The following is a 24958-nucleotide window of genomic DNA, read 5'->3' as shown; positions in this document are numbered from 1 at the left end:
TTTGTCGATGAAAGCCCACCTATTGCAGAATGCATAATATGGGACACTGGGAGTAAGAATGAAAAATCACTTTAGTGCTCTTTACATATGCAGCACTATTTTACTGTTTGGATTAACAGATTCAAGAGACATTTGCTTGTTTTCATTTAGTATGGTCCAGCAAGTATTACAAAAAGGCTTTGCTGTATTGAAGTTTCAAACAGACTTTGTTTGAACGCCAGGAAGAATGATCTCCAAAGTGTCAGCTGAGAGAGTGCCATACTGGCTGTTGATTCAGATTTGCCTAGTACCAGACGTTTGACGCTAAGTGTGTTGTAATACTAATCTTTAGCCAATGCATTCTTCTTTAATATGCTTTTGTTTTGCAACCCAGGATAGCGACTTCCAAAGCAACAAGGCCGCTTTACAATGAAATACTTCAAGATATGGATATTCATTTGTAACAAGATTGTGGATATTCATTTAAAAAATACCCGAGATTTCCAAAAATCCATTAAAAATACCTTTTGTCTTTTATTTCATTTCCAATATTCTTTTGTTCATGCAAAATTGCATTTTTTTTTCAAAGTTCAAACTGTGAATACACCACAGATTGTCACACATCTGCACCACACACACAATCCATATGCTGGTAATATTCTGATGGGCAATTGCGAGCAGTTCAAAGCTTGCTGGTTTCTTTCTTCTCTGTCAGATTTTGTTCCTTTCAGCACAATTATAATTATCCTGTATAAGTTAAAAGGAAAATCCTTTTGTATTTCCTATTTTATACTTATTGTTTATCATTATTGCTCCTGCACCATTTTCTAGCAAGTTCTTTATTTCACTTCTACAACATGAAACCTTCAGAAATCCAAAGGAAGATCAATAGTAGCAATGCCTTGAAGGACTGTGGGTGGCCAGAACCCCACTGAGCTGGTTACCGAGTGCTGAATGGGAAGAGCTGAAGCTGGCAACAGTTAAAATCTGCAGGAAATCAGAGTCGAGGAGTAACACCCGGTTGCACAGGCATTGCAGCTCCATTTTGAAATCCACTTGGCTTGGTTGTTAGCTCCAGTTGATCAGACAGACTTCTTTGCTGCCTTGTGCTCCATCCCATGCTTTCAGGCCCCCACACATGTTCAGATGAACTGAATGACAGAGTGTTTAACTCTCTTGCAACCAGTTTCTTCATTAGGGATATAACTTTTGCCTTTTCAGTCATTTTATTTTGCCCTTAATTTATTTTATTTCCGTTTTTTACACCAATAAAATACATTTTCTCTTGCAGCAGTTTATTTTCCATTCCCTTTTTATGTTTATTTTCTTTGTTCTACTCCTCTCCTCTGCTATGCATTTTCTCCCCTGAATTGGAGTTGTAACATTGCCTAACCTTTTTTTTTTAATCAGACATCAATGACTGAGCTTGCCTTCCATTAAGCAAAATCTTTATGTGAAGAATTCTCATCCAAAATATTGACCTGCATTAGGTATGAAAATGGCAGTGTTTCCCCACATCAGTGTGGAGTATGGAAATCCCAAAACTTCAGTCAGTATTTCTAGCTCTTTTCAGATTACAGATTTATTGACATGTATGTCATACATACATGACATCACATACAACCCTGGGATTCCTTTTTTTCTGCAGGTGAGGCAGGAAAACCACTATTGATTGTGCAAAAACATGGTACACAGTTACACAAATAAACAAATAAAAAACTGTAAACAGATGGAGTAAGAGAGTGTAAGGTTTCTGTCCACTATTAATGGCAAGGAATCCACTGGAAAATCTTGGGCCTGTCAGATCTAAAGACAGTTTCCCCATCAATTTCAACAGAGGTGAATACTTCTGACATAATTTGTTTTGTAAAGTATTTGTCAAAACAGAAGTTGTTAATTTTTGATTGTCATTTTGTTTAAGTATTTTGGATTCCTTGGTACTTCTCAATGTTTTAAATGTTTTATTTTTTGCTTCTATGAATAATTTTTAAAATATATTTTCAATGTCAGAAACACGGAGAATGGTTGGTAGTTCTGACTGTTTTGGCTAAGCCTTGGCTTGGGGTTTGGCCAGCCATCAACGGTTTTGTGGCTGGGATGCATACTTCCACTCCTCCCCCACTTCATCACTTCACCTCGCAGGCTGTGGTTTCCGGATCACTGCAGGTGAGTTCAAAGTTTATTCGCTAATCAACCGCGAACTCAGGAATATTGCAAAGACTGTGGATTCTGAGCCAATGTAACAGGTAATAGTTTATTTTGAAGCAGCATGTTTTATAACTGATAAGATTACAATGATAAGATTACATTCTCAAGACATTAAATTAAATGGATAAGCAATGCCTTTTCATTTAAACCTGCTTTGCAAGTAAGGTACCCAACATTGTATTTCACTAATAAGGGTTGGTTGTGACAGTGCTTGTTCCAGGCCAGAATTCACCCAGTGTTTCCCAAAACTTCCCATTGGCATGTTTGCTCTGAAATAAGATTACAAGATTAAAAATCGATAGTGAGCCAAGAGCACGTGTCACCAGCAGAAAAATTCTGGGTCTGTATCTATTATTTCACTCAAGATCAAATTAAATGTTGGAATTATTCAGCTTAACATGGATTGACAGATAAGGAAAAATGGAACATCAAACATTACGGTACAACCCTAACCCTAACCGACAACATTGGGCCAGCCAATGTAAACCTACTCTGCAGCAATCTAACTCTTCCTTACCTCGCCCCATAACCCTTTAGTTTCTTACTTTTATGTTCCCACCTAAGAGTCTTTTAAATATTCCTGATGAACCAGCCTCCACCACCACCCGAAACATAATCAGTAATGACTGGAACGTAAAATAGAAATTACAGGCATTATGATAAAAACATACAATAAACCAAATGCAATTAAAGCTACACTATTTTTAATGAATTGTTAATAAAATGACTGATTATAAAATATAAACGCAGCATCGCTCAGCACCACGAATTGATATGTAACATTACCACAGCTTCATGAAAAAAACATTTTTTTTAGAGTAATGAGGCAACCAGAAGTGAACACAATAGTGTAAGTGTGGCTAATAAGAGTTTTATGGAGCTGCAACATTACCTCAGCTTGAGGTCAATCCCCCAATGTACCAGAGATCAACATTCCCATTTTGAACTCAGTACGGGGATCATCTGAAATATGATTTCCTGTACTATACTGATATTGTATGGGGCACCAAAATATGGGCACTCAGTTAATGCAAGAGTGTTGTAACCCTACTTGCAAGAGTCATTCCAGGGTTGTTTGAGAAGGCTATCTTTGTACTTGTTTCAGTTAGCGTTAATCATCAAAGCAGCTGAGTCAGAACTTTGTTAGATTACTTGCGTCACTGTGAGGTGATGTGAAATCATAAGGGTGAAAAGCAAAAGACAAAAAATGGAATCCAAATCTGTAACAGGAGGAATATATAACCATATAACCATTTACGGAGCGGAAACAGGCCATGTTGGCCTTTCGAGTCCACACCGGTTCACTGATTTTGTGCGCCCTCTTCAGGCAATGGTCCCGATGGGTTTGGCCCTCGAATTCCAATTGATATTATAAAATGGGACTTATGTTCATTGTCAATAGTGCCAATGACTTAAAAAAATTACTGAATGGGACAATTTGGGAAAAAAAATCCTTAGCATCATGCTCTATGACTGTTGGTGGGGCTGCTAACTGAGCAAGTTAGAACCATTAACCAATTGAATTACAGAACCCAGAACTTCTTTCCCCATAACCCTGCAAAGTATTTTCACTTACACTTCTCCGATTCCCCTTTGCAAGCCCTGATTCCACTATTTTGTTTATATAAATAGTGAGTTCCACATTATAACCACTCTGTAAAGAAGTCTGCACATATCCTTCCTATATATTTGTAAATCTGTGTCTTCTGCACATGAACCATCTGCTAAAGGGAGACGCTTACCTCTATCTATCCTTCCTAGACCAGCAATGAGGTGACAAATACCTTGAGATAACAAGGGGAAAAAATTACAATTCTCACAAAAGAACAAAACATAATTCCTAAACATTAGGTGTGTGGCAAAAAAAAAAGAATTTGTAGTTTTGAAAGAGGCCAATAATACTATAAACATTCACAAAATATGTAACATATGAATACATTTTAAAATATATTTCAAAACAGGACATACCTAAATCCAAAGTTTTGAAACCCATTTCGTAGTTATCTAGAAAGACTTCAGTATAGTGGATTTTCAGGAAGTACACAATTGACTTTAAAAATATTTCTTTATAAGCAATGCAGCTGGTGTGACACAAACTCCTTGATTGAAAGGGAACTGAACCACAGGAAGCCACACAAAGGGTCACGTAAAAATCTGAGCTATGGATGGAGCATGTAGACATAGAAGATGGAGTCATCTTGCTGAGACCCAACATCACTTCAGAAAATAATATTTTTGGACATGCAGTTCAGAAATAACAACACAATAGTCAACAACTAAATAAAGGGCAGCAATTAGTCATTTGTTGTCATTTTTAATTCTAAAATTTTGTTTGTGCAAGTAAGATAAAGGATCCAAGATCAAGCAAAATGTAATAATGAATACTATATCTGAAAAATTGAACAGAGGGAACCTTATTGAATCATCTTGGAGAAACAACACATTGCTATGTAACAAGTAGCTCTCCCCCTCAAAAAAAATTCAGAAGTGATTTCCGCATTCTACAAAAAAACCACTGAAACAGACGTTTATTTAGATCCTCTAACTTGCCCTGTAATCTGTTGTAGTCCAAATACACAGAAGATCATGTTTGGTTTCATTTTCTATTTTTGCTTAATGATTTGCCTTAGAACCAAATAATATCTAACTGGATATTATGTACTAGGCATGGAGCAGCAATTTTCCAATCCCATTTCAAATGCAGGGTTCATTGCCAGTGAAATGAAAATAGATGGTTATATTGGTATGATGCTACACTCAATACCACCTCATGGAAGTAAAGGGCCAATGAGCTAGCTTCTATCACCGGGCAAACCTTGGTCTATCTCCACTGTGGTACTTTAATTAGAACTGTTAATTTGCTTTTGAAATATTGTTAATTTTATTTTGCTTTTTTATAAATACTGTGCTATGGTTTGATATCTTTCTTGAAGCATTACACATAAAACTCATGAGTACTTAAATGATAACAATTGACAGTGATGGATATTTTACCCTCCAATGGATTTTCCTCCAGAGTTTCTAAAATCAATGTTTCATTTGAATTGCTCCTAATGGAAAGTAGTTGAATTTAAAAATAAAAAATGCAACAAAAACTTTTATTGTCATCACTCTTACAGACTTTTTTTTCCTGGTATATATAGATATGTCTGTTGTTACCAGTACACCTACCTCTATAGAAATGGGTGCTGCCACAAACTTGCATAGTCATTTTTTTTTAGTGCAATAGTCCAAGTGGATAGGCGTATGAGACCATCCAAATTCTACCTTGCATTCTTCAGATTCAGACTGAACAGTGATTATTGGGTTCTTTTTAAAACAATTAGATATATTAACTAAGCAACTAGCACTAAGGACAGAACATACACAGGCAGACCTCAAGGAAATGCATCCATCTTGAATCCACTAAAGCTGTAACAGCATTCACAATATGCAGCATTCCCCAGCTACTATACACTCCTTCTCTGACTCCTTCTAGTGGTAGCACCCTATCACTACAATCGGGATTAATGCAATGCCTTCAGCATGGGAAAAGATCCCAAGATACTTCACAGGAGGATAATCAAGCAAAACTTGACACTGTTAGAAAAGGAGAAATTAAGGTAAATTGGTCAAAGGGATAGGGTTTTACAAGAGGAATGATTGGTAGAAAAGAAGAGAGGTTTGGAAAGGAATCCCAGATCTTCAGATCTTGACAGCTGAAGACAGTTAAATTGGGAAACAATTTTACTGGGGATTCTCAAGAGTCCAGAACTGGAAGAACATCGATAACTCAGCAAGTTATATGGCTGTAAATAATTATAAGAATGAAGAAACCATCAAAACAATTTCCCTTTTTGATTATAGTCTGCTTCTTTGTGTAACTTCTGAAATGACATACACAGTTTACTTTTTGAATAAAATTCTAAATAAATGTAAAACTGAAGTGGTTCTGCATGTCCAAGATGACCAATTTGAATCATGAAAAATATTTCCACACATGTTTCCACTGTCCTAATAAATCCTGGCTCACAATCAGATATTTTTCCATTGAGATATACCATACTGTATTTTACAATGGAAAATTATTTCTTAGTGAAAATCAAATGACAATGTTAATACATTCAGGTTTACTAGATAGTTTAAAAACAGATCAGATCAGATTAATATACTGGATAACTTCAAGCTGGAAACAAAGATAAAGTCAGATTTGTTGTATCACATAGGAAGTTGGAGAAACATTACATTAAATTCAATTTAGAATGTTTAATCACATAATAATGCTGCTGCTTTGTGTTAGGTTAACAGATCGAAAAATGTTTTGTCACTGATTTTCATTTGTACTCAGGATCTGATGCCTCTTATGTCAGCGTCCAACAATAATTGGTCAGTATTGATGGATTCCTGTTGCATTGATACCACTTTTCCATCGCCATTTCTTGGTGAAAACTGACTGCATCAAGATCAGCAGGGAAGAAGTCCAAGAATAAATGCAGAAAATGAATTTTCAATGATTTGTACTTCATGGTTTTGTATGCTTGAAACATGTTGTCCATCAGCTGGATATAGTTTGGTGCTCTGTTGATGCCAAGAAAATTCTCAACCACATTTTGAATGTCTTCCAAGCACGTCCAGGCCTAAGACAACATTTGCATAGCACCTGCACTGAGTGCATGCACAGGCAAGCATGTAGTGGCCTAAACAGCTTGCTTTGTGGTCAATATGCTAGTAAACTTAAAAAAGGATATTTCAAAAGCAGATTATTTGTAAAAAATGGTAAGTGATGGGAAAATGTTACGGTGATTTTCATAATCTGCAGCTCAAAGTCCATAAAATATACTCAGAAGGGTTCAGGAAGCAAAAAGTTCATTGTTAAGTGTTATTTGAGGAAAAACTGTGCTCAGTTGCTATAGGAATGCATTATTGGTGTTCCTTTACTCACAGGGAACAGGCATTAAGAAGAAGGCTGAAGGGCAAAGCCTGATCAGAAATAAAAAGATTTATTTTCTCCCCACATTCCATGTTTCTGAACACAGGAACAATCACGTACCGTAATCTAGCATGGTGGCCATGGAGATTCAGAGGGATCAGACAATGGCTCCGATTAGTGAATTACATTGCCAACATCAAGTCTTGCTCTTCGGCTCTTATGCACTAACAACTGTCGCCCTTGGTTTGCTGGATCATAGAGTTAGCAGCACATGATGATGATGTCTGTCTATATACTACTTGATGTGAGCTGTAGGCCAACACCTGATTGGTGCAGGTACAAAAAATGCTGGATGAGGCCATTGATGTGTGACATTATTACCCGGTTTTCATTGTACCTAGGCTGGATCGCTGTGCTTGGAGAGAACATTGGTGTGAGGATTTAGGGCAAGTTGATTCCTTGATCCCGTGGTTCCAACCCTCTTGGCAGTTCTGGTTGCGGGACAAAACAGGGCGTTGTGTGTTTGCAATTATGAAAATCTCCTTGTGACCCACACATAACATTGGACTGGATTTTTTTTTCCTGTTGATTGAAAGGCACTGGTGCTTAATGGGAGCACTTATGGGCAAAGAATGTATTCAGTCATGACTGCACATATGGTCACAAGATCACATGACAAAGGAACAGAAGCAGGCCACTAGGCCCATCGTTCCAAAAGTCTGCGCTAAGCTACTCTACACTAGTTCCAATTTCCAGCCTTTTCCCCATATCTCTTGATGCCCTCATTAATGAGATACTTGTCTATTTCTTGTTTAAATACTCCCAGTGAGCTGGCTTCCACTGCTGTATGCGGCAGTGAGTTCGAAAGATCCACGACCCTCTGGGTAAATAAGTTCTTCCTAATCTCTGTTTTATATGGATAACCTCTAATTTTCAGACTATGATCCCTTGTGCTCGATTTACACACCAAGGGAAACATCTTACCCGCATCCATCCTATCTAAACCTTTCAAAAGACGAAATGCCTCTATCATAAACCAACTATTCCCTTGATTACAATGCGCTGGATACTACCTAGTCCTCAAAGCACATGAAATAATTTCTTCATGAATACAATGCCTGGGAAACCTCTCTGAAAGTGTGGGAAGCAGAAATTTTGGAGATATAACCAAAATCGCCTTTGATTATTGGGAAATGTCCTCAATAAAAAAAGAATGAGGAACAACATGACCATTCTAGGCACATGGAGAACAGTCTGGGTACAGGTCCGTAGCCAAGGATCTCCTTGGAGAATGTCAAATGCTTCAGGGATGACCGTCTTAGAAACCCATGAATTAAGTTTTTATTTTAAATCAAAGGGACGTCATATTGAATGTTTTAGCTTTGGCCTTGCCTGCATTGCCATTCTTCTGAGCCTACTTCTGAGATCCCTGTGTGATCAGACCACACCACCAGTAAATATTGCTGCTAGCAGTGTCATGACTGAGGTGGGCATTGAGTATCTCAACAGTTAAATGATATGGGAGAAAAGAGTTTTTTTTTTCAGATTTCCATCATCTGCAAAACTTTGCTTCCTGATTACTCTTTACAGCATGTCCTGTAAGTTACTATTGTATCAAGTGAATCCATGCAAGTTGATGCACAAGCTGAACAAGTAATGGGAGGGAAAATGCAAGCAAGAAATTGCCAGTAATACTGGCAAAGTATCAAAGTATGTGTCTTGAATGGTATAAAAGCAACTGGATTACAAATTCATACTTGTTTTTATCTATTTCAATCTTATAGTGGGATTCTAATAAACATAAATGAGGAAAAAAAAGTTCATCAGTTCACAAAACCCAGTATTATTCCCCCTATTGTGTTTTGTATGAATGTTGGCAGTTCAAATTGGCATTATGTTCCCTTGGTGCTCATTCTTCAGTGATATGACAGCTATTGATTCTAAATGATTTCCTGGTAGAAAGATTTAGAGTTAGCTGGTAAGAATATTCACTAATATGCTTGAGATCTGATTACTCTAAACCTCCCTCAGCTGTGCATTCCTTAAACTTAGCACATGTTAATCAGCACCAGGATCCACAATGAGGTTTTTTTTTCTCTGTTAGCTGCTTCAAATTACTTCTTTCTTTGCTGGTATGTGGAAAGTAGTAACTCATAGAAGTGTCTTAATTATAATAAGCAGCATTAGTAATATACTATAATTGAGAGAAGAAATCATGGGAGCTATTGATAGGACGGACAGTCAGATTATTTTCCCCAGGGCAGAAGTGTCACACACGAGAGGACAGGTAAGGGGGAGGAAGTTGAAGGGAGATATATGGGGCCAATATTTTACACAGTTGAGTGGTTGGTGTGTGGAACAAACTGCCATTTCTTGGTGAAAACTGACTGCACCAAGATCAGCAGGGAAGAAGTCCAAGAATAAATGCAGAAAATGAAGAATTTTCATTTGGTGGATGTAGCTACAATAGCAGCATTCAAGAGACTTCCAGATAGAAACATGGATACGAAGGGGATGGAAGGATATCTATCAAGTGCACGTGGCAGAGTTTTAGATTGATTTGGAGATCACGTTCAGCCAAAGGACCTGCTCCTCTCATGCACCCTTCTATGTTAAAGGCATATGACATTTTTTAGTGTATCGCAAAGCACTTTAAACTTAATTAAATACTTAAACTGTACCATAATGTAAGTAAATACAGTGATCATTGTGTATAAATACAGCAGTCATTTTGTACACAGCTAGATCTCACAAACAGTGAGAACTTAATTATCTGCTTTTGTGGCGTTATTGATATTCCCTCATGTGCAAATATATTTCCATTTCTAAAATAATGGACAGTGCTCACATCGATGCAAATCTTATAACCTGCTGGCCCACGCTCTACAATGTACTTGTTCCATTGCCACAAATGATCAGAAGCTCTCATTTTAAACTCAAATGAAGAATGCTACCATATTGTACTGTCCTACTTAATGTTTGCAATTTAAAAACCACAATAATGTTTATTCACTATGGTAAACGTCTGGCACCTAGTGGCAGCATCTAAGTAATACAGTAAAACAATGCTAAATGGGACGACATATTTTTTGACTCGGGACCCAAATACATTCAATTTTAAACCTTCCATTGACACATTTCAATAAATATTCAACCCCATGGAGCCAACGGTCCAGATCCTTACAATGAGTTAAAGAGGCAGTTATATCTTTAAAAAAAAATGGTGCACACACCATTGGGTTGGTATGATAAAAACTATCTGCTTCTACAATATGGAATTAACCTATGAACCAGTGGTGTTGTGCTGCCAGAGCTCACAGGAGCCCTACTTTGGCACCTCAGGGGGCAGCTCTGGCATCTCTTTGTCGCTGTTTGTGGTGAGCTCCAACACCTGAAAATTTAGCACTGCACCTTGCTATGAAATTATTTATAAAGGTGTTTTTGACTTCAGTAAGAATCATTGATGTAGAAATCTGCCTTCAAAATGTTTAGTGCCACAAAGGAAACATATGTACACACTATTGTATTCCAATATGAAAATGAACAAACAATATTACTTTTCAGGTTCCTCACTCAATCCAAAATTGCAAGCTGCTCCTTTTTTAAAAAAAAATTAATACAACAGATGAATTGATCATTGATTTTACATCTCTGGAATCTACTCTGACTGTTCACCCTCATCAGGCAGCAGCACACTTGCCTCTGGGTTCGAAGGATCTGCATTCAAGAACTAATACTGAAACCTTAACATAAATATCTAGGTTAATGCCCCTTCGAGGAGTTTGCTTTAAGATATGACATTAACCCAAAGTCAGGTCCTTCTGACAGATACCTGGTCATATGCCACCTATTTATACAGCAAAGGAGTCAGCCCTGATGACCTAAACCTCAACACAAAATAGGTAATCTGCTCAAAATCACACAGCTGTTTGCAGGAGCATGCTCAGTACAAGCTGGTTACTCAGTTCCTGATATGTCAACAGTGATTACGCCATCACACTTCATTAAAAATGTAAGTAGCTGTTAAAACTTGACAAGGTCATTGAGGGTGCTTCCTCAAATGCAAGTTTTCCTTTAAATATTGGCCATATCCATTTTAAATTTTCATTATACGATGAGATTGGTCTGGAGTTTAGTACATTGCTGAACATGGATCTGATCAAGTTTATCTTGTCACTCACTGAAAACTGCTTCTTGATCTTTAAACGAGTATCTTGATCTTTAAGCAAGTTAAACAAAGCAAGGGATGGTAGTGGTTTGGCAAGCAAATATTCAGAAGAGATGGGTGCTTGAATATCTTTTCAAGGGCAGTTTAACGTTTCCAGTAGCAACAGTAGTACATAGCAGAATTAGTTTGTATTGAAGAAAAAAAGCTGTAGTGTTTTTGGGTGCGGCTCGTGTGACAAAGTTACCAATTTTTAGTGGTGTAGATGGTATTAAGATTCAACCACATCATGTGAGCCTGGAGATGTGTGCAGGCCAGATGAAATACAGTTGCATCTTCATAATAATCTGGTTGCTTTTATGATCATTTTCACAGATTAATTGAATTTGATTCATCACAAACCATGATGGGACTAGTTTTTATCTGCAGTCTTTGTATCATTAGTTGAGTCCCATCATCACTATTGACAGCAATGTTTTGTATTGAAGTTCCCTTTGCAATGGAAATCACAAATCAGACCCAACACATTACAAAGTGTAAAGCTTGGTAAAACATTATTTGACTGAAATCAATAGTGTGTTTTCTCCAGACTGATAGAGCAAAATGTAAATCCCAACTTTATCGACTATCTAATCTGTCAAACTTGCATAATTACATCTTTTGTTACTTTGCTTTTCATTATTGCTAAATTTAAAGGCCACAGCCTCACACAGTAAAGGCAGATGCCTCTCTTCTCTTCTCTCCTTCCCCCACGTTACAAGATGTTGGTGAGGCCATGTTTATAGTAATGTGTGTATTTCTGGTCACCCAGATATTGAAAAGCACTTGCCTGCTTTTTGTTCATACCTTGATGAAGGGCTAGGCCCAACATGTTGGTTACCCTTTACTTCCTATAGATGCTGTGTAACCTGCTGAGTTTCTCCAGCACTTCTTTTGCATCACGTACCAACATCTGAAATCTCCGTAATGAGATTGTCTTTCCTAAGTCAAAGTAGAAATCACACCAGCCATCAAGTAACATTGCAAAGAGAGTGGGTACTGACAAATGGCACAGTGATTTAAACTATTGTTTATGAAGAAACTGATTCTCAGTGTTGCTTGAAGTGTAATTTCATATGGCCTGAGTGTCACAGGTTGGAAATAGGCCTTACATCCAGGAGCCAGGTGCTGAGGTCCCTTTCAAATTTTTCCCTCTCACTTTAAAACAATGCCTTCCATTTTGGATAATTGAATCTGATTTATCTATTCTTCCTATGACTTTAGGTACCTCCATAACATCACCCCTCAGCTTCCTATGTTCCAGGGAAAGAAGTACCAGCCTCTCCTGGTTGCATTCTCATGGATTGTTTCTGCACCATTTAGAGCTCAGTGTTATCTTTTCAATATCTGGGTGACCAGAAATACACACATTACAATAAACATGGCCTCACCAACATCTTGTAATGTGATATTCTCAAGTCCTATGCTCAGTGCCCTGATGGGTGAAGACAAGTGTGCCAAAGGTCTTCTTCACCACCCTATAGGTAGTGTTCACCACCCTACCTATATCACCACTTTCAGGGAACTATATACCTTTAATCCTAGGTTTCCCTTTTCTAAAACACTCTCCAAGGCTCTGCCATTTGTTGTGCCAGTCCTTCTGTCATCTAACTTAACAAATTACAAATATTCACACTTGTCTGAGTTAAACTCTATTGCCATTCATTTGCCCACTTCCCCAGTTGATCTAGATTCTGCTGTAATCTGAGTCAGCCATCCTTCTGTCTACTATACCACCACTTTTTGTACCATCCACCAACTTACTATCCACTGTAATCAAAAAAATGAATAAATATTTTGAAACCTGATATGCCTGCAGAGAATTAAAGTTATTTCTGTTAACCTTACAAAGTAATGCACTACAACATGTTACGTGTTTTTATGTACTGTATTGATATTGCACACTGCAATATCTAGCAACCAGTATATATAAATATATAAATGACACTACTGGTGCAGAATAACATGAATGGAAAATCATATTCCTTGTTCCTTAAGCCTTCCAAACAAAAAATGTTTTGTTGAGATTTATTGTAAAATTGTTTCAGTTATTAAAAGGATTGAATGTTCAATGTTTTCTCATAAATAATCATGATAAATAAATCCCCATTCCCATAAAAAGAGATTTGGGAAAGTATCGATGCAATCATAATTACCTTTGCTCCACAAGCATTCTGTGAGGTTTCAATCAGCAAATCAGATGAAGCCAAATGTTCACTCCTTCAAAATGGGAGTAAATGTTTGGAGCACGTAGATTAGAAATCCTGCTCAGTGGACTTGAATACAGGCCAGTGTGAAAGACAAATATATTTATTTGCAAGTTGCTGGGGTATCATCTGACCCTACTTTGCAAACTTAGGATATAAAGCAAGGCAACCTTTGCTCTGGATCAGAACTAACCTTACCATGACCAAATTTATTCAATCAATAACATGGCCTGTGTTCAAATATTTGCACAGAAAAGCAGAAAGAATTTATTTCTCCATGATTCACATTCAATGTTGCTTTATATTGTCAATTATATATTTGAACTCAATCTGTTGAGACACGAATATTTAATGCATTATTATAGGCAAAAGTTAGAATAGAAACAAATGATGTGCTTTTTTATATATTTTATTTAAGAAATTTAAAACCACATCAATATATACATACTCAATAAAACTACCAAAATTATACATGTGGTAAATATGTAAACCACCCCCCCTCAGAATATACCAAAAGGAAAAAGAAAAACGGTATAAGAAAAAGAAAGGAAGTCTGGAGAATGTCAAGAAAACATGACACCTCAATACTAATAATGGAGCAGGGGGTTACTAACAGGATGGGCTTTCAGATAGTCCCTCAAATTTTCAAACCAACATATTGTGAATATGGGCTCCATATTTTCCAAAATAATTGATATTTATTACATGAATTATGTTATCTTCTCAAGTAGAATGCAGCTATGTAGTTCAGCATGCCATCTCTCCATCCCTAAATCTGTATCTGATTTCCAAGTAATGGCTATGCACTTCCTGGAAACAGCTAAAGCAACCCGTAAAAATTCAATTTGATACACAGTTAACCTCAATTTAGGTCTCATCACTTTGAAATTACCCAATAAAAATAACATCGGATCCTGTTGGAGTTTAACCTTTATTATTTTCTCCAAAAAATTCCCTACCTCTAACCAAAAAGATTTTTATCCTAGGACACTTCCAAGTAGAATGCAAAAAAGAATCAACTTCCTGACCACATCTAAAGCAGAAATCTGATAATGGTGGGTTCAATTTTTTAAATTTTTGAAGAGTCAAGAATAATTGGTGCAGAAGAGATTCACTAGAAACTCTGAATTGAAGTACTTTAGTTATGGCAAGAGATTTTCTCTAATGTGAAGGAGTGACCTATTGGAGATACAGTATATAAAATTATGAAAGACATAGATATTGATATTCAGATTTTTTTCCCATGGTAAGGGTATCAAAAACAAGATGGTACATGTTTAAGATGAGAGGAAGGAATTTTAAAGAGGATTTGATGGAAAAGTTTTTTACCATAGAGAGTGGTTGACATCCGTAACACACTGCCAAAGGAGATGTTAGAATCAGCTACAATTACTTTGTTCAATATTTATTCAGGCATTTGAATAGGACAGGCTTGGAAGAATATGGATTGAATTTGGGCAATAGTATTAGTGTACATGGGCAAAACAGTCAGCATGGATGCAGTGGGCAGAAGAGCCTGTTTTCTATGCTATAACTATGACTTGACATGGCTAATGCCTTTGGACTTGCAAATGTTAACCAGCAAGATGATCAAGAGGGAAAAATGAAGTATAGCAAATGAGCAGTTCCCTAATCTACTGAAAATAAAATTCAGAACCTTTAGGTACTCCAGTGGATCCATTTTTGTATTCTCCCACCACATGCCATCATGTGCTGCTGTTGGCATATTTGCTAATTTGAAAACCCAAGAAACAGTGATCCATTAGGTATCCACAGAACCAGAGATCACCAGCGCTCACTACGCATGGCACCCAAGGCAGTGGAAGGTAGATGTGAAAGGAACTAAGCTGAGACAAGGACTGCTTTGCGAGAGAGTTCTTCGGCTTTGTCCAAGGTTCCTCTGTATATAAGACATCTGTAGTAACTGAGATGATTCCACACAATTTAAATATACAGTGCTATAGAAGGGGATCATGAAAAAATAAAGTTTCCATGGGATTCTAGAGTCTTTTTCATCTTCTTTAAAACTATGTTTTTTTTCCCCAAGGGACACCTTACAACAATGTGAACAAATGCTAATGTGACACTAGATCCCTTAAAATAAAGGTGGGCCCTCATTCAGGACTCTTGGGAGGACACAATATTTATTTTAACTTAAAACATGAACATTCTGACTGATTTTCCTTCATTGGTTCTCTTGTGCTGTGAAAATGTTCATTTGTGAGGGTCATCCCTTGCACTAAGTATGACAATATGACATTGGTTGGAATGACTAATATTTATTCATTCCTTGGATGAACCATCCTGATCATCTCATTGTTTCGTGTTGAGATGCCACTCTATCGTTCGAAGAGTGGTCAACTGTTGTGCTCTTCATGGTCCTCATAGTTTGGCATTACATACTCTACCATTTACTTTTTATTTAATTTTATGGAATATGGCTAACACATATATTCAATGTCCATCTCTACCCATCCTTCAGAAGCTGGTGGGGAGGTGGTATATTGGTGAGGGTATTCCCACATTGTAGCTGAGCAGAAAATTCCAGGGCTTTGACTCTGCCGTAAAAAAAAAAAGCCAATGTTAATGGATAACCAAGTCAGAAGAACACTTGGTTCAGAGAAGAATCTTCAGGTGACTATATTTCACTGCACTTGTTGCTCTTGCCCTTACAGGTAAAGTCTCTGGCCTGAGGCAGCAACTTGATAGCTGTAACTAGGCTAGGATGCAATAGCCTTTATCATTGATCAGTTTTCATGAATTTGAATCTCTCACAACTGCAGTAAGGAATTAACATTCAAAGGAAATCCTTGTACCAGTGAAAACAATCGTAAAGTATTATCATATTAAAAATAAAACACTTGGTTCAATGATATCCTTTAGAGAAAATATCCACTAGCTTTAGCTGGTCTGACCTGTGAGTAACGATTCTGTGATTAGTGTTGCTTAAAGTTGCTACTTGACTAGGTAATAGACAGCTTGCTCAATTTTGTCATGATCTTTGTGGGGGGTAACAAAGACATTGTAGAGATATGTGCTTTTCTCATATCTAAATCCAATACTTGGGATGTTGCCAGCTGATCTGGTTTTTTTTTAATTTTTACACTGTATTTAGTGGCAGTTCAATGCAACCAAATGGCTTACGCAGTGAGTTTGGCAGAATTTAAGAGTGAATTTAAGGATGATTGGTTTTCTTTCCGAGTGAACATTAGTAAATGATTTGGGAGTGTACAACAAGATCTTCATAGTCACCGGTAGTAGTAAGGTTTTTCTTTCTTATAAATGTTATTAAATTCAAATTCACAAATGATTAAACAGAACATCAAATTACTAGCCCAATACTATGTACTTTTTCATTCTGTGAGCTTCTAAAAATGCTAGTCCTCGAAGATTTGGAATTGGTTCACAGGTAATTGTTCTTTCTATTCTCCCCATTCTAATTCATAGAAATGTACAGAATCAAACAGAGACAGATCCTTCAACCCACTGAGTCAACGCCAACTGCCTATTTACACTTGGAAAGTGAGCACCTGGAGGAAGCCCATGCAGTTACAGGAGGGATGTACACACTCCTTGCAGACAGTGTCAGATCCCAATCTGGGTCACTGGTGCTCTAATAGTATTGCGCTAACCACTACACTAACTGTGTGACCCCAATTCTTCTTTACCTGAAAAAGTAATTATTTTCCTCAGATTATGAGAGCCAGAACACTGAAATTGTTTCTTTTTTTAATTTTTTTTGGCATATAGTAGGTAACAGGCCCATGCCACCCAAAAATCCCTACAACCATTGAATGTTTTTTTTTAAATGAAAGGAAACCGGAACACCAGGAGGAAACAGATGCAGACGTGGGGAAAATGTACAAACTCCTTACAGACAGTGCCGGATTCGAAACTTGCTCACTGGCACTGTAATAGCTTTGTGTTAACTGCTGCGCGAACCATGCCACCCTTCCGTTTTCTTCCCACAATGTTAAAACTTTATCTGCACAAACTATAAATGCAGGATTTTTGAAAATCTTTTTCTCATTGCCTAGTCAAATTATGATGATTCACGGTTTCCTCTTGCATCATCAGTATTTTTGTCCAGAATGAGAACAATTTGACTGCCTCTCTCATGCACAATTTGATTGCTGTCTGTTATTTTCAAATCAGGTAACTACTCACAGAGAATCTGTACAATGAATATGATTCTTCACTGAATCTACTTGCTGCAGTGATTTAACCTAATTGTTGCATGTAAAGGAAAATATAAATTTCATTTGATTATTTGATAAATGTCATTGCTGCATCCCAAATGCTAGTATTGGCATATGGTGTGAGGCAGCAAAGTTAAAGAAGAAGGAGTGCTTGTGAAGTCGTTCACCTTCTTTCACAGTGTTGGCTCAAGTAGAACCTGAGAACCTAAGGGTAAATTAAAGATCAGGTAAATCTGACAGAAGGGGTAGTTAGGGTCAAGTTAATGAACACAGTGATTCGATGGCCTGAAGTGTGTTTATTTCAATGCAAGAAGCATTTTGGGTAGCACAGATGAACTTTTCTATTGTAGCTACTACAGAAACTTGGTTGAGAGAGGGGCAGGATTGGCAACTCAATGTTCCGGGGTTTCAAGAATTCAGATGTGATAGAGGGCGATGTAAAAGAAGTGGGAGATGTAAAAGAAGTGGGGTATTATACAAATTATTGTGGAGAATGTCACAGCCGCACTCTGAGAAGAGGTGTTGGAGGGCTCATCCATGTTGCCTCAAAATTGTTGTTAATACTATGCTAGAGTTATACTTAGCCACTTAGCCAACAGGTAGGAAAACAGATTCTGGAAAGACTAAAAAACAACAGGGATGTTGTAGTGGGAGAGTTTCATTTCTCAGTTATTCACCTGGATTTCCTTTTTGCTAGAGTCTTGGAGCAGAATTTGTGAAGTGCGTCCAAGTGGGGTTTTTTTTTGTAAAAGAATGCAGATAGTCCGACTTAGAAAGTCCTTATAGAGGGAAATGAGCCTGGCCTGGTTTTCCCACTTCAATATTAATATAAGAACAAAAGAATTAGGATTAGGATATAGGATTAGGCCATCTGGTCCGTCAAGCTGGTTCCGCCATTCAATCAGGGACTCATTTAAGGACTCTTTTGCACTTGATTGACTGTTTTCCTCTTTGTATTGCACAATCCGCGTTTGTTTACATTTCTTTCTTTATTTATATGGTAGGTTGAGTACAGTTTTTTTCCGCACCAGCGATAAGTGGTAATTCTGCCCTGCTGGCAGGAAAAAAAAAGAATCTCAGGGTTGCATATAATGTCATGTTTGCACTCTGACAATAACTATCTGAAATCATTGCAAGAACACATTGCCACCTCACTGCAATTTCGGCAAACTTGCCCAAATTCACCTATTTCCTTCTGTGGGCTCCTGATCATGGTGGGAAACTTGCTGAATATTGCCAATCCGTATTAGCAAAGAAGCTTAAATGGGAGGCTGTTCCCCTGTGGTTTTACTTTAAATTCTTAATCTTTAACACGCGATCCTCTTAAAATAAGAGGGGTCGCTTGTCAAATTGCCAGCTCTGATCCTGTCTGCTCCGGGGCTTCCATTCCCCGCTGCGGTTCCAGGGCTGCGAACGGACTGTGCTCCAGGACAGACTCGATCTCTCACACACACACCTTCTGACTGTCAGCACGCATTCCAGTTCCTCCCCTCATCACGCTGATCTGCTTATTCGCCGCGAGAGAGAGAAAGAGAGAGAGAGAGAGAGAGAAAAGTTACATTGATTTGAGTGCTTTCAATCTATTTTGAGACTATCTTTGGAGAAGGATTGATGCTGAGAACTTTTAAAGGAAGTTGCAAAAGTTCAAATAACCTGTCAGGTGTTGCAGCCCCCTTATTTGAAATGCAAGTAAGGACTTCAATTTGGAGGCTGCGTTGCCTTGGACCCAATTAACCTTTAACTTGCCTTCAATTTAACTTCAGTCGGGTCCCAAAGTGGCCGCACTTCCCTCAGGAGCGCTTCGATGCCATTTCTCAGCTCCTTCTCGTCCACGAAGATATCGAGATGTTTGGTTCTAGGGACCGAGCTGATGCCATCTGTCCTCTCCATACTGTTCATAGCAACGGCCACTCGCAGTTCGAGAGACTTGCCTTCGTGCGTCTGTGTGCTTTTCGTGTTGTGACAGTGGCAGCTGGTCCCGGCCACTGACCTCCAGCTCATGGCAGCGGCAGGCGTTCCCCAGAGCGGACACTGCTGGACTCCAGCAAGAGCCACCCTGAGGCAACCAATTCTTACTTCTGGATTTGCACTTCAGCACGTTCTTCTCCCAGAAGTGACAAGCGATTACACCCACCGAGCATTTCTGCAGCGATGTCGGATCCACTAATTTCGTTCCAAAGCTCAGACTGCATCGGTATCTCAAGCACCACAGACACTCAACCATAACCTAAGGAAGATAAACGCGCCCCTGAACTGTGATATCACCACCTCTCAACAAGCATGCCAGCAATCTGGAATAATTGTATCCAATGCCAATTTGACACAAGTAACCCGTGAATTTAATGTTTACCCAAAAATATCTCTGGACATGAATGGGATCAAGCCACAAATTAAGAAATTCCAGCAGGGGTAATAAGGATAACGAAAGTACAGTGGAACTTTGGAAGCCATCCCCATGTATAAGCAAGAGGAAATCTTGCTGCATCTGTACAGTGCTCCTGATGAAACCATGTTTTGAGTAGTTCTTCCATTTATGGCCTTCTGAGGTAATTGCATTCAAAGTGGTCCATTGATCAAGACAAAGGTTCAGCAGAATGCACTTATCTTGATCCCAGAAGAATTAGAAGTGGTTATTTCAATAAGCAACTCAGAAATGGTTGACAGTATAAACGTTGGTGAGGATATGATGTCACAGGCAGGCATAGATGAAGTGGGCTGAATGGCCTATTTCTATGCTCTGTGGCTTGATGGTGGACAAACCTGAACCAATCAGCAAAGCATAAGAAATTCCTCCACTATATCATGGACATCAAAACTGCATGACGATTCTCCTCCATACTACATGTGAACATTGTATAAAGTACAAGGGTGTGGCAGCCTGTCGCAGCGGGGATCGAGCCGGCGCACCGGGCGGCGAGCACAACCAAAGGCCAGCAGTCTGTGCAGCAGCACCAGCCCCAACAAGCGAACCAGCAGGTGAACAGCAAGGGCATCTTAAAAGCCAGTGACCCCAAAATGGCACTGGCCTTACTGTGCAGCCAACAGACAGGGACAGCGTGTAGGGAAGAAGGGCATGATAATGCAGGAAAAAACCCACTATTGTTATGCATGGAGTGACATCAGCCAAGGGGGTCTACGGTGGGAACAGTGCAAGTATAAAAGTCGGGCCAGAGCCCTAATAAGACTCAGAGGTTAACCTGACTACTCTTTCGAGTACCACATGGCTACAAGGGTATAAATTGCACAGTTACCAGAGCAGTGGTATTGAGTTTCTCCAATTTCAGTGCTCCCTTTTGATTTTTTGCAAGTTCTCACAATTGTCAATATGTAACCCAGCAGATTCAATCTCTGCAGCTATTTCTTAAAGTGATGCACAGCATTATAAGCAACACATTTCCTGTTTTTGGGGGGTGTTTCAAATAAAATTATAATGTGACAATGATGGAAGTGTTGATGAGAATGCTCCCCATGTGAAAACAGTGATAGGAACACAAATGTTCTTTGCAGACTTTCCAGGACTACAGCTTTGTCCATTTCTGTATTAGAAGCTGCCTTAACCACTGAGTTCTTCCAGCATCTGATTTTCATATTTCAGATTTAGGTTTATTGTCAAAACACCATCCAGTGGAGTGACTTTGTCACCAACATTGAAGTCCTCGAACAGGCGGAGATACCAGCATAAAAACCATGCTGTTGAAGACGCAGCTATTCGCTGGGCAGAACATGTCTCTAGCATGAGGATCATCACCTGCCCAACATTGTGCTGTATGGTGAACTCTCCTTTGGCCACTGTGAAAGAGGGGCTCTGAAAAAGAGGTTCAAAGACTCTCTGAAGAAATCCCTTGGTTCCTGTCACATTGACCACTGCTAGTGGTCTGCTCTAGCCTCCGATCGCATTGCCTAGAGTGACACCGTTCACTAGTCAATTTCCTCCTTCAAGAACAGATGCAGGGCTGGCCTTGAGGACAAAAGGAGGTGGAGGAGGAACTGTGACACAGCAGCGTTAAACCCAAAACAGAACTTCCCTTGCAGCCACTGCGACCAGATGTTTCAGTCCTGCATTGGTCTCGTCAGCCACCCGCGAGCCTGCAGCAGACATGGACAGCTCTCTTCCTTAATCTTCATTGTGAAGCCAAGCCAATAATGACGATATCACATACTACCTTAAGATTCTTTTTCCACCGGTCAAGGCAGAATTGCCACTTAGTGGTAATGCAAAAAAAAACTGTACTCAACGTACACATGTAAACAAATAAAGAAATGTAAACAAACTGATTGTGCAATACAGAGGGGGAAAAAAATCAATGAAGAACAAAAATAAGAGTCCTTAAATGATTCTCTGAGTTTGTGGTTGAGGAGTTTGATGGTGGAGGAGGGAGCAGCTGTTCCTGAACCTGGTGGTGCAAGTCTTGTGGCACCTACAATTCTTTCCTGATGGCAGCAGTGAGAACAGAGCATGTGCTGGGTGGTGTGGATCCTTGATAACTGCTGCTGCTCTTCGATGGCAGCGTTCCCTGTAAATGTTCTCAACAGTGGGGAAGGCTTTGTCTGTGATGTTCTGGGCAGTGTCCACTACCTTTTACATGGCTTTACACTCAGGGGTACTGGTGTTCCCATACCAGACTATGATGTAGCTGATCAGCATAATTTCCACCATAAATATGTAGAAATTTGACAGGGATTCCAATGTCATAACAAACCTCCGAATCTGCTAAGGAACTAGAGTCACTGATGTACTTTCTTCATGTGTTGTGTCCAGGAGAGATCTTTCAAGATAGTAATGTCTAAGAAATTAAATTTGCTCACCATCTCCAATTCTTATCCCCCCCAATCATTACTTCATCCTACACCTCTGGCTTTCCTTTCCTGAAGTCAATAATCAGGTCCTTAGTTTTGGTGACATTGAATATGTGGTTGTTGTTAGTGCACCATTCAATCCAGTTTTCAAACTCTCTACTGTTTACTGATTCATTCCACCTTTTTTATACATCCCACCTCTGTGTATCGTCAGTGAATTAGTAAATGGTATTCATTGTCATAGGTGTATAGCTAATTGAGCAGGTGGCTGAGAATGCAGCTCTGTGGTGCTTTGGTACTGATGAAGATTGTGGAGGAGATGGCCTTACTAATCCTCACTGATGGTGATCTGAAGGTGAGGAATCAAGGATTCAATTACACAGTGCGGTATTGAGGCCCAGATCTTGTAGTTTGTTAATAAAGTTTGAGGGGATGATGAGTGTGGAAGCTGTAGTCAATAAAGTGCATCTCATTGTTTACTCAAAATTCCAGCATTTGCAAGTTTATGGTAAACAAGAGAGATTGCATATATTGGAAAACTGGAGAAAAATACCTAACAGGATACTTTCCTAGCAGGGGAGTATCGGTGATCATGATGGCCGATCTCCCAGGACGAGGCTATCCCAATGCACTTCGGGTGTGCTGACACCTGCGATGTCCCCAAATGCGGGATACTCGACTGCAAAATTTGTGGTAGTGGGGGACTGCGTTCACGCTCTAAATTATTTTAAAAATAAAAAAAAATAAAAATAAAAAAAATACCTAACAGGGATAGAGCTTCCCCTGTCCTCACCTACCACCCCAGCAGCCTTGGCATCCAACATATTATTCCACCAATTCTACAACATACAATTTCCACCACCAGACTCATCTTCCTCTCCCCTCCCACCTTTCTGTAGGAATCTCTCTGTCCAAAATTGCCTTGTCCACTTGTCTCTTTGTAATATTTACTCCCTTGGCACTTATCCCTGTAAGTGCCGCACTTGCACTTACACCTCCTCCATCACCAGCATTCAGGGATCCAAATCATTCTTCTAAGTGAGGCAAAAATTCACATGCAAATCTGTAGCTGTCATTTACTAGATTCAGTGCTCCTTCCTTTACATCAGGGAAACTGGAGGCAGATTAGGGCATCACTTAACTAATCGCTTTCACTCTGCTCATCCACAACACCCAAGATCTTCCAGTAACTAGCTACTTTAATTCTACTTCCTGTTCCCATGCAGACATGTCTGTGCTTGGCCTACAGTACTGCCAGTTGGAGCCACTGGCTAATTGGAGGAATAGCTCCTTATATTCTATCTTGATGGTCTCGAACCAGACAGCACCAATTTCTGGTAATCCCCTCTTTGTTTTCTCCACACCCCCCATTGTTTTTACTTCTTTGTATGGCCCCTTCCTTCTGCTTTCCCTTTCTTCATCCTCTCCTGTCCTATCTACCAGCCTGTCACGCACATATTCCTTCCTCCGGTTGCCCGCCTCTTCCCTTCCTCCTATCAGGGTGCATCTTCTTCAGCCCTGTCCCTCTTCCTCTGATCTCATTCTACCTTCTTCACCCTCTCACCCTCCTTAACCCACCTGTATTCACATATCACCTGCCAACCTGGGCTCCTGCCCCTCTCTCCCACCCTCTTAGTGAGGTGCCTACCTGTTTCTTCTTGCTATTCCTGATGAAAATTTTCAGCCTGAAATATTGACTGTCTATTGCATGGCATGGATGCTGCCTGATCTGCTAAGTTCCTCCAGAAATTTGTGTTTTCTGGAGGTTTGCATTTCTCTTCCACACAGAGGGCTCTTCTTCCACAATCACTGTAGCAATTCAAGGTAGCAACACATCTGCAGCTTCCTAAGGACAATAAACTATGGATTTGCTCTGATGCCCAACATCCTGTAAAATAGAAAACAGTAAACACTTAGCCAAACTCCATGAGGAAAATAAAAAGGCACCAATTACTATCCACACCTTGAAGGATGCAATGAATTCCTTTGTGTGTCTATGAGTCTTTTGTTCAAATGTACAAAAGGTCTCATGGAAGTCAATATCATTTTCTCATAATAAAATCTCAGACCCTTTGGGATATCCCATCATTCTCATTAATTCTGCATGCCACTTGATATATTCTTTCTTGATTTCTTTCTCACTATCTGATGAGCAATAACGATTGACCTGTAAAGTATAGAGATCTGTAAAGTATAGAGAGATTCCATGATTTTCATAACCTTTCTATTATGTCTGTCATCAAAACAACGAGCAATCAAAGGAAGCAAAAATGTCTTCTCCTAAGCCAATGTACACCACAATATATTTGGTTTTCCAGATCCTCTCATTGCAACATACACAGAGGTTAACTGAAGGTTGTCGGCCATATTTTTGGTTATTGATGATAAGAAGAGACTTTCACCTTTCTGTCTGTTCCAAAATAAAGGAAATAAATGCACGGCCAAATACTCTAAT

General features: G+C 39.0%; 1 protein-coding gene and 1 non-coding gene across 9 annotated transcripts in view; one reads left to right on the top strand and one right to left on the bottom strand.

Moving 5' to 3' along the window:
• Positions 1 to 24958, bottom strand: part of LOC138742820 (ethanolamine kinase 1-like) — a 369247-nt gene that overhangs the window by 324776 nt on the left and 19513 nt on the right. For 7 of the 8 annotated variants that reach the window (XM_069897771.1, XM_069897766.1, XM_069897745.1 and 4 more), the window contains exon 1: positions 19453 to 19722. The exons of the other annotated variant lie outside the window; for it this stretch is intronic. In XM_069897771.1, coding sequence (XP_069753872.1) covers positions 19453 to 19707 — 255 coding nt within the window. In that variant the 5' untranslated portion in view covers positions 19708 to 19722. Of the gene's footprint in view, positions 1 to 19452; positions 19723 to 24958 lie in introns of those variants that run through there. 8 annotated transcript variants of the gene reach the window in all.
• Positions 23065 to 23223, top strand: LOC138752039 (U1 spliceosomal RNA). Its single transcript, XR_011350331.1, has one exon. It is a non-coding gene; the product is annotated as a U1 spliceosomal RNA (small nuclear RNA).

Source organism: Narcine bancroftii, chromosome 1 (genome assembly GCF_036971445.1).
Source record: "Narcine bancroftii isolate sNarBan1 chromosome 1, sNarBan1.hap1, whole genome shotgun sequence".
In the NCBI taxonomy this organism is placed as follows: Eukaryota; Metazoa; Chordata; class Chondrichthyes; order Torpediniformes; family Narcinidae; genus Narcine; species Narcine bancroftii.
This window is presented reverse-complemented; position numbering and strand designations above follow the sequence as displayed.